This window comes from Nomascus leucogenys, chromosome 10, assembly GCF_006542625.1.
Source record: "Nomascus leucogenys isolate Asia chromosome 10, Asia_NLE_v1, whole genome shotgun sequence".
Lineage (NCBI taxonomy): Eukaryota > Metazoa > Chordata > Mammalia > Primates > Hylobatidae > Nomascus > Nomascus leucogenys.
The window spans coordinates 62,941,853-62,952,570 of record NC_044390.1 but is presented as its reverse complement, the minus strand read 5'-3'; the positions used below and the strand labels follow the sequence as shown (position 1 = coordinate 62,952,570).

At 55.0% G+C, this 10,718-nt stretch overlaps 1 protein-coding gene across 2 annotated transcripts in view; it reads right to left on the bottom strand.

Annotated features, from left to right (window-relative positions):
- Window positions 1-1,439: 1,439 nt before the first annotated feature.
- Window positions 1,440-10,718, bottom strand: part of LOC100589182 (galactoside 2-alpha-L-fucosyltransferase 2-like) — a 41,917-nt gene continuing 32,638 nt past the window's right edge. Inside the window, exons 4-5 of one of the 2 annotated variants that reach the window (XM_030821001.1) lie at window positions 10,565-10,676; window positions 1,440-3,665 (exon numbers count right to left, since the gene is read on the bottom strand). In XM_030821001.1, the coding sequence (XP_030676861.1) occupies window positions 2,641-3,665; window positions 10,565-10,676 (1,137 nt within the window). In that variant the 3' untranslated portion in view covers window positions 1,440-2,640. The remainder of the gene's footprint in view (window positions 3,666-10,564; window positions 10,677-10,718) is intronic. The other variant, XM_030821002.1, reaches the window with a different exon arrangement.

Sequence of the window (10,718 nt, the reverse complement as noted above, 5' to 3'; positions counted from 1 at the left end):
CGGTGGCCTGCTAGCGCCTGGGTGGGGAGCACGCACAGTGTGTTTGCTGGAGTTGTACGCGTGCTCACTTGAGGCGTTCTTCCCTTACCCACCGAATCTCCTCAGGAGGTCACGTGCCAATTAAACTCTGCTATTTTGCCTCTTAGTGCACATGCTTGTGCCCACTCGCTGAACTCCTGAGATCTTATTGGGAAGCTGCTGATCACCAGCTTCGGGTGTTTTCTTTTCTTTTTCTTTTTCTTTTTTTGAGATGGAGTTTCTCTCTTGTTGCCCAGGCTGGAGTGCAATGGCACGATCTCAGCTCACTGCAACCTCCGCCTCCCAGGTTCAAGCGATTCTCCTGCCTTAGCCTCCCAAATAGCTGGGATTACAGGTGCACGTCACCACACCCGGCTAATTTTTTTTTTTTTTTTTTTTTTTTGAGACGGAGTCTCGCTGTTGCCCAGGCTGGAGTGCAGTGGTGCGATCTCGGCTCACTGCAAGCTCCGCCTCCCGGATTCACTCCATTCTCCTGCCTCAGCCTCCCGAGTAGCTGGGACTACAGGCGCCCGCCATCTCGCCCAGCTAATTTTTTGTATTTTTAGTAGAGACAGGGTTTCACTATGTTAGCCAGGATGGTCTCGATCTCCTGACCTCGTGATCCGCCCGCCTCAGCCTCCCAAAATGCTGGGATTACAGGCGTGAGCCACCGTGCCCGGCCTCACGCCCAGCTAATTTTTTTGTATTTTCTTTTTTTTTTAGTAGAGATGGGGTTTCACCTTGTTAGCCAGGATGGTCTTGATCTCCTGAACTCGTGATCCGCCAGCCTCGGCCTCCCAAAGTGCTGGGATTACAGGCATGAGCCACCGCGCCCGGCCTAATTTTTGTATTTTTAGTAGAGACAGGGTTTCACCACGTTAGCCAGGCTGGTCTTGAACTCCTGACCTCAGGTGATCTGCCCACCTCGGGCCCCCAAGTGCTGGGATTATAGGCGTGAGCCACCACGCCTGGCCAGCTTTGGGTGTTTTCTCTCTACTGGGAGACTACCATTCCTTGGCACCAGCTGCAAGCAATTTATTTATTTATTTAATTTTATTGAGACAGGGTCTTGCTCTGTTGCCCAGGCTGCAGTGCAGTAGTGTGATCATGGCTCACTGCAGCCTCAACCTCCCAGGCTCAGGTGATCCTCCCACCTCAGCCTCCTGAGTATCTGGGACCATGGTTATGTGCCACCAAGCACAGCTAATTTTTGTAGAGATGAGGTTTCAATATGTTGCCCAGGCTGGTCTTGAACTCCTGCGCTCAAGGGATCCCCCTCCAACTCAGCTCTCAGTGTTGGGATTACAGGTGTGAGCCACTGCACCCAACCTTGAAAAGGTTTCAAACGGGAAAGAGATGTGATTGGAATGTTTTCTAAACCACTGCACCTACATTTGGTGGAAATGTTTAATGCATGTAAATGATCATTGTATATGTCAAGTTTTTTTAATGTCCAAAAGGAGCATTACACCAGTAAAACACAGGAAAACTCGCAATGCAATCACTTAATCCAACTTGCACCCGTATTGAGCTTTCTCAGAGTGCCATTAGGTTTTCGGGGGTTAGGCAGTGCCAGGTGTGAGGTATCTCTTGCCAGTAACTGTCACACACGCTGCTGCTGAGATGGCCATGGTTTGGTCTTAGTGGCCTCTGGGGGTCAGGTTGCTGCTTCCAGGACCTGAGGAGTGTCTTTTCTGCCCTCACTGTGACACTTTCTTCCCCGCGCCCAGGGTGCCACCTGCACCTAAACCCCTCTCCCTGTCCATTGCAGGGGAATCCCTACCCATGGGTGTCTCCCTGTAAATCCTGTCTTCCCTGGAATTCTTTTTTTTTTTTTTTTTTTTTTGAGATGGAATCTTGCTCTGTGGCCCAGGCCGGAGTGCAGTGGTATGATCTCGGTTTACTGCAACCTCTGCTTCCCGATTCAAGCTATCCTCCTGCTTCAGCCTCCGGAGGGATTAGGGGCACGCACCACCATGCCTAGCTACTTTTTGTATTTTTAGTAGAGACTGGGTTTCACCATGTTGGCCAGGCTGGTCTCGAACTCCTGACCTCAAGTGATCCACCAGCCTCGGCCTCCCAAAGTGCTGGGATTACAGGCATGAGCCACTGCACCCGGCCCTTCCCTCACATTCTTTTGTGATAAGGCCCACTAACTCCAAAGCCAAAATCCCTAGTTGCCCAGAAAATCGAGTTCCCCTATCCTTCAGGGCAGGGATGGCTTCGTCCTGGGACGTGAGTGCAAAATATCTGGGCTCTGTGCTACCAGTGCTGCCAGGAAGGAGAGGGCAAAACTGCGTTTCCATTGTAAAGCAATGCCAGTGTTCCTGACGTGCTGCATACATGTGAGCAGCCGACGCCTCCCACACGGTCACAAGGCACTGGCTCTAAGCGAATTTGCTCAGCTCCCACCAGCTGCTACTGGTGTTTAGTTCTGTCATTTGTGCATTTTGTGGTTGACATACTAAGGCACAGAGGTTGAGTCAGGTGTCCAAACTCACTCAGCTATGAAGTAGATAAGCCTGGATCCAAACTGCGTGAGGGACCGTGAGCCCATGCCCCACATGCCCCACTCACTGCCCCTCGGGTAAGAGGATGAGGGCCAGGCACATGCAGGGCTAGCTAGAGGCCGTTCTGTCCAGCCTGTCCAAGGTCAGCTGCAAGGCCCACCCACTCTGGCAGGAAGGCCGCTTGCGGCCTGAAGACCACGTCAAAAGGGGAGTTGGGCAGGGTGAAATTGGCCAGGTAGACGGTGTCCCCACCCGCGAGGTACGTGGCCCAGAACCCGAAGGTGCCCACGGTGATGATGGTGTGGTTGCACTGTGTGAGCAGCACGAAGTCCTTGGCAGGTGAGCCCTGGAGGCCACTGCCAGCGAACAGCGCATCCCCAAGGGAGCTGTTGATGCTCTCCCGGCACCAGGCCATGTCATCGCTGGTGACCACAAAGACCGGGAGGCGGCAGCAGGCCTGGAACCAGTCCAGGGTCCACTGCAGGTAGCCCCGGTCAGCCAGCACCCCCTTCCATACGCGCGGCATGACACGGACACAGTCCCCCCGGCGCACGTGGACCCCCACGAAGGTCGCCTGCCCTGCCCACTTGGCCTGCAGGCCCCGCAGGAACTTCTGGGCCTCCTCGCGCACGTGGTCGTGTAGGGTGAACTCCTGGAGGATCTCGTGGCGGAGGTGGTGGTAGAAGGTCCAGGTGCAGGGGTAGCCCGTGAGGCAGACATAGCGCCCCGGGATGTGGCGGTACTCCTCCTCCATCCGGTCGTTCAGGTGGTAGTTTTGCCAAGGGATCCTGCTGGCCATGGCGCTGTGCAGCACCGGCAGGGTGATTCTGAAGATGGGGGCCAGGGTGCTGTGCATCTGGGCCGGGATGAAGGCGGGCCGCCCATTCATCTTGGCCAGGGCGTACAGCGTGGCGTACTCACCCATCTGGTTCCCCAGGCGGCCCTTGGAGTTGATAGTGAACAGGCCCTCCCGGGGGAGGTGTCTGGGGGCCAGGACCACATGGGCTGAGTATGCCCAGGGCGCAGGCACCAGAGCCAGGCGCTGGTGGCAGTGAAAGATGGTGGACACCACAAAAATGGCAAAGACGAAGTAGAAGGTGGAGAAGGAAGGGCAGGTGGCCCAGAATCCCTTGACGACTGCGGGAAGGAGAGACGACATGGTCAGGAGCGAGGACAGGAGTCTCTTCACCCACCCCCTGCCGAAGTCATTCATTCACTCACTCAATCCATCCAAGCCTCTGTCCTGAGCACCACAGTGCATGGGAGAGGCCTCAGAGCACAGATCGTAGGGTCTTTCCACCTGAGACTGAGACCTAGCCTTACCAGCACCTTGTGACTTCAGTCAAGTGACTGCACCTCGCTGAGTGCAGTGGCTTGTGCCTGTAATCCTGGCACTTTGGGAGGCTGAGATGGGAGGATCACTTGAGCCCGAGTTCAAGACCAGCTTGGGCAAAAAAAGTGAAACCCTATCTTTACAAAAAAAAAAAAATTTTTTTTAATTAGTCAAGCATGGTGGCATGAACCTCTGGTCCCAGCTACTTGTGAGGCTGAGGTGGGAGGATTGCTTGAGCGCAGGAGGTTGAGGCTGCAGTCAACTGTGATTGTGCCCCCCACTCCAGCCTGGGCAACAGAGCAAGACCCTGTCTCAAAAACAACAAGAAGTTACTGAGTCTCTCTCTGAGTCTGTTTCCTCACCTGTTAAATGGGGATGAGTACATGGAACCATTTGCAAGTGCCAATATTCAACCTGATTTTACCTACACTCATGGCCATTTCTTTTTTTTTTTTTTCTTTTTTTGGCGATGGAGTCTTGCTTTGTCACCCAGGCTGAAGTGCAGTGGCACGATCTCGGCTCACTGCAACCTCCACCTCCCAGGTTCAAGCGATTTTCCTGCCTCAGCCTCCCAAGTAGCTGGGATTACATGCATGCACTGCCACCCCTGACTAATTTTTGTATTTTTAGTAGAGACGAGGTTTCATCATGGTGGCCAGGCTGGTCTCGAACTCTTGACCTTGTGATCCACCCGCCTCGGCCTCCCAAAGTGGTGGGATTACAGGCGTGAGCCACCGTGCCTGGCCTACTCACGGCCATTTCTATGGTTCTACCTCACAGAACTACCTCATTGGGGTTGCTTGAAGATTAAATGTGATGATTTTGTAAAGCAGTACCTCGCACACAGGAAATGCCGTGTATGTGTTGGAAAATCAATACTTGCAGTGGCTAGGCGCGGTGGCTCACACCTGTAATCCCAGCACTTTGGGAGGCTGAGGCGGGCAGATCACCTGAGGTCAGGAGTTCGAGACCGGCCTGGCCAACATGGGGAAACCCCATCTCTACTAAAAATACAAAAATTAGCCGGGCATGGTGGTGGGTGCCTGTAATCCCAGCTACTCAGGAGGCTGAGGCAGGAGAATCGCTTGAACCCAGGAGGTGGAGGGTGCAGTGAGCCGAGACTGCGCCACTGCACTCCAGCCTGGGTGACAGAGCGAGACTGTCTCAAAAAAAACATAAAAATAACATAAATAAAATCAATACTTGCAGAGTATTTATTACATGCCAGGCACAATGCTCAGGGCCAGGAAGCCAGGGGAGGACAAAACAGATAAGAATATTTGGTGACCATGCAGAGGGAAAGAGCACAGGTGGGCCCAAGTTCATGGACAGGCTCTGCCTTCTGCAGGCTGGTGACCTGGAGGTGTTACTTAACTCCTCCTCTCCTCCTCTATGAAATGGCGCTGCCACACCCCTGCAGTGATAAGTGCTAAGCATTTCCTGATACTATTAGTGGGTTTGGTGGGTTCAAGCTGACCACAGACTCCTGGACTCCCATTCCCTTGAATCTGGGCGGGCCCATGACTGCCTTGACCAGTTTAATATAGTGCAAGTGAAATTGTGTCCGTTTCTGGCCCAGGACTTAAAGTACTAACAGCTTTCATGTCTTGCCTTGAGAATGTTCTCTCTGCGCTATCATATCAAGCTGGAGAGTTCAGCTTTTGTTTTTTGAGGCAGGTTCTCACTCTGTCACCTAGGATGGAGTGCCAGTGGTCTGATCACAGCTGGCTCAAGGGATCCTTCCACCTCAGCCTCCCCAGTAGCTGGGACCACAGGCATGTGCCACCATGCCCAGCTAATTCTTACATTTTTTGTAGAGATGGGGTCTCACTATGTTTCCCAGGCTGGTCTTGAACTCCTGGGCTCAAGCAATCCTCCTGCTTTGGCCTCCCAAAATGCTGGGATTATAGGCATGGGCCAGCTTTAGCTTTTGTATGTAGGGCTATGATTATTAATTTCTTTTCTTGGCCGGGCACGGTGGCTCACGCTTGTAATCCCAGCACTTTGGGAGGCTGAAGCGAGCCGATCACGAGGTCAGGAGATCGAGACCACGGTGAAACCCCATCTCTACTAAAAATACAAAAAATTAGCCGGGCGTGGTGGCGGGCGCCTGAAGTCCCAGCTACTTGGAGAGGCTGAGGCAGGAGAATGGCGTGAACCCAGGAGGCGGAGCTTGCAGTGAGCCGAGATTGCGCCACTGCACTCCAGCCTGGGCGACAGAGCGAGACTCCATCTCAAAAAAAAAAAAAACAAATTTTCTTTTCTTTTCTTTTTATGATGGAGTTTTTGTTCTGTTGCCCTTGCTGGAGTGCAATGGCGTGATCTTAGCTCACTGCAACCTCTGCCTCCTGGGTTCAAGCGATTCTCCTGCATCAGCCTCCCAAGGAGGTTGGACTACAGGCATCCGCCACCACACCCAGCTAATTTTTTATTTTTAGTAGAGACAAAGTTTCACCATGTTGGCCAGGCTGGTCTTGAACACTTGACCTCAGGCGATCCACCCACCTCAGCCTCCCAAAGTGCTGAGATTACAGGCGTGCGCCACCACATCCAGCCAGCTTTTTTTTGGCAACCACTTTGAGATATAATTAATATACCATACCATTCGCCCACTTAAAGTGTGCGATTTAATGGCTTTTAGTATAGTTACAGAGCTGTGCAACCAGCACAATCAATTTTTGAATATTCGCATAAACCCCCCCAAAAAAACCCACACCCTTTAACCATCTCCCCACAATCTTCCCTGTTCCTTGTCCCCCCACCAACTAATCTCCTTTCTGTCTTTATGGATTTGCCTATTCTCGATTTTTCATGTGACTGCGATCACACACTCCATGGCCTTCTGAGTCTGGCTTCCTCACTCGGCACCGTGTTTTCAAGGTCCCTCCACGCTGTAGCACGTGTCACAGCCTCACGCCTTTCTTTTCTTTTTCTTTTTTTGAGACAGTGCCTCACTCTGTCCCTCAGGCTGGAGCGCAATGGCGCGATCTCGGCTCACTGCAACTCCCACCTCCTGGGTTCAAGCGATTCTCCTGTGTCAGCCTCCCGAGTAGCTGGGACTACAGGTACAGCCACCACGCCCGGATAATTGCCTCACTCCTTTCAAGACTGAAAGTCCCATTGTCCAGGTAGACCACAATTTATTCACTCATCAGGTGATAGGCACTGGAGTTGTTTCCAGTTTTCGGCTGTTGCGAATAGTGCTGCCACGAACCTTTGTGCTGGGTCACAGGGTGAACTCTACGTTGAATTGTTTTGGGAGCTGCCAGGTGGCTGCCCCAGTTTCCGTTTCCACCAGCAGTACGGGAAGGCCCCATTTCCCAGCCTTGCTCGCCGTCGTGTTTGGTTGTGGTGGGTGTGCAGGGCCATCTCACCGTGGGGCCCACACCTATTCACCTCCAGGTCCAGCCCTGACCACTGGGCCTGACTGGGCTCCAAGGACCTCGGTCCCGGTCCTCGCCGTAGGATGGATGGTCCCTTCTCCGGGGGCTGCTCTTTCCGAGTCTCCTCCAGCTCTCCCCAGGGCTCCCAGAAGGTCCTCTGCTCCCAGCCTCTACCATGTCCTGATGGGCTTTCTCTTTTCCCCTTGTCCACTCCTCTGACCAATGTCCTATGGTTTCCCTGTGGCCACTCCAATGGCTACAACTCAGCGGTCATCCCTTCACCTCCTCCCTCCCACCCCATTCCTGCTGAAGCCCTGGTTGGCATGGGCTCACTGCTAAAACTTCTGGCTTCTGCCTCACCCCTCCCGGCTCCCCATCTCTCCCTCCACCTGTCCTCTTAAACATCGGGGGCCTGCAGGCCTCTTCAGCCCTCATCCTCCTCTATTCCAGGGCTCCTCACTTGGTTCATCTGACCCTTCTGAGAAGCCTGAACACTCCGGGGCCCTCCTTGAAAGTCTCGCATGGGTCCCCAGCAAGGCCAGCTGGCCTAAGGCCCAAGAGAAATGCCCCTGGTGCTGCTTTAGTTTCCAAAAAGTGAATTAAATCTGCCCAAGCCCTTTTTCACTGAGCTGGTGAAAACCGTGTCCCAAACGTGATCTTGCCATCCACTCAACTCAGGGTCCTGCCCCACGGAGAAGTAGCTGAGCTCTGAGCCCAGCTGGAGCCCCCGCGCAGGTCCCAAGGCTAGGGCTGGGGTTGGTGGGGGTGCAGGGCAGGGACAGGAGCCTGGGCCACTGGCCAAGGGAAACCAGCTCAGGACAAGGGTGCCCCCCCATGGGGTCCACCTTCATTTTGTGTAACTCGTGCAGTTGCGTTGAGACAGGCCCCAGGCTTGCTTTAATGATCTGGCGTTGCCATCTTAAAATCCTTCATAAATTCTAAACAAGGGGTCCTGTGTTTGCATTTTGCCCGAGGCCCTGCAGATCAAGCAGTGGGCACCGCGGCCGCCCTGGCTTTTCCCGGAGTCTCAGGTGCTCCCCCTTGTGGCTCTTCTCAGCCTGGACAACCAGAAAGCTGCAGAAAAGCACCAGCCAAGGCTGAGGCTGCGAGGCCCATCTCCGGGCTGGCTGTCCTGGTCCGCGATTCCTTGTCAGCCATTTTCCTCAGGGGGAGCGGCAAACGCCAACCTGGACTGAACTCATCTGGGGACAACCCTGGCTTGGAGGAGGGTCATGTGGTTATTTGCAGACTTGACTTCTCTTACTGTGAACACCCATGTGCTTTGCTGCCTAAAACATAACATGTTTGGCAATATGATGCGGCCCAGACCTACCATGGGTGCCATGTCACATATGGACTACGCATCCGACAACAGGGCCAGGAAGCAGAAGGTTCCGGAACACGACTGTCCCGGAGATAAGAACCCGTGGGCACGTCAGCTCATTTAGTCCTCACGACCCCTCCGCCCACCATGAGGAAGGTCCGTTCTTTCTTCCTCATTTAACAGATGAGGAAACTAAGGCACAGAAAGGTTAAGAAGCTTGTTCTCGGTCACACAGCTAGGACAGAGGTGGATTTGAACCCAGGCAGTGTGGCTGGGGTTACCATCCTGGCCTTTTTGAACATGTCAGGGGAGGGCAGGCCCTACCCAGCCACACAATGCCCTGTAACTCCTGCGGGTGACCTGCCCTGCCTCGTGGGGCCTCCGTTATGTCTGGGTCACCGAGGCAGGGGTTAGAGGTCTGTGCAAGCCCAGCACTGAGGGTCTCTCTGGGTTGAACCCACCTAAGAGCTGTGCCTTGGGCAGGCCCGGCCTTCTGTAGAAGCTGTGAGGGTGAAGGTCTCCAGCCCTTCAAGAACTCTCCCCGCGAAAAAAACAGTCTCCTTCCCAGCTTGGGGCACTATGTGCTTGGCTGTGGCAGCTCTGTCTGTTCTTCCCTGCCTGCCCCCAGGCACCCGCAGGGGCGCCAATCAACTCAGGCAGCTCAGGCTGCGAGGGAGGAACAAAAGCTTCCCTCCCGGAGCCAGAGCGTAAGAGACTTCGCCCAGGTGGGGAGGAAGACGCAGCGAGACCTGAGCCTTCTTCAGTTTTCTGTGGCAGCAAAGCTGGGTTCTGTGCTGGCCGTGGCCTCAGCACAAACGCCCCTCCGCATCACCCCACTTACATCCGCAACCCCCGGGCCCCCGTGGCCGCTTCCCCACTTGCTTTGCTCCAAGGCACTTGGCACCTTCTAACAATCTAGAGCACAGAAGGACCTGCGCTGCTGGGGTCTCCCCCTCCCCCTCTGGACACAGCCTGACGGGGCAGGGGTCTGTGTTCCCAGCGCACACCCCCGGCAAAGTCCCATACAGGGAGAGCTCAGGCAGGGTCAGTGGAGGGACCCGCGCCTGAATCCCAAAGTTCCACTCTGACTTGCACAGTCCGGGCCCCCAGCTCCGACATGCCCCCTCTGATAGGGGGGCGTCTCAGCCCCATTCCATCCTCCTGCAGCTGATGCCCCTCCCAGCTTTCAGAGTGACTCCCTTCTTTCAAATCCGATGTCCCCGTCCTGCTCCTGCCAAATCTGGCCCCTCCAACATGGTACCTAAGGGTCCAGAGTCAAGGGTCGCCTTGGCTGTGCCCTCACACCCCCTGGGGCAGGCCTGGGGCAGTGGGTCCCAAGCCTGTCAGGATTGGGCCCACACTACACCATGATAAATGCTGGGGCCATCCAGGCAGCAGGTGCCGCGCCCCAACTCCATGAGGGCCCTTGCTTTTCTCAGCAGGAAGTGACAGAAAACATTATTTTTCTAGTCAACCCATTCGGAGATGGAATAGAACAGACAGCAACATTTGCATGAAAATGTCACGATGAAAGCACTGAGGCCTCGCAGGACACCGGCACTGGGGAGGTGCTTTTGAGCTCTGTCCCCCGCACCCTGGGGGTCCCCGCCTTCTCCCTCTGCCGCACGAGAAACACTGGGGCCCAGGTGTTCTCAGCTCCTTTGTCCCCTTCCCCACCATCTTAGAAAGCGACTGAGGTCTTTTGAATTCCGGGGGCCGGTCTGAACCTTCCAAGAGCACAGATTTTTACGACTTGAAAATGACTGACCTTAAGGCTCGGTGAACCCACAGCTGACAGAAGGTTCCAGAGGGGAGGAGGAGGGGCTGGCTTGGGGTCATGCAGCCAGAGGCAGGGGCTGAGCAAAGTTCCTAACAGCGATTGTCTCCCAAAGGTCAGCCCCTGTCCGATCGCGGCCACCACAAGGCGGGGCTGAGCCAGTGGGCAGGGGTGGAGTGGGATGGAGCAGGACCCCCGACCGACAGCCTCCCGTCCTACCTGCGGTGAGCCTCCTAGGCCAGGCTGCTCGGGGCTGTCCTGCTGCTGGACCGCCGGGGGCTACAGCACTCACGTCCCACACCGTTGCGGGTGGCCTGGCTGGCAGGGGTCCCTGTGGGGATAGCGTGGCTGCGGTTGGTGAGGGATTGGGGTG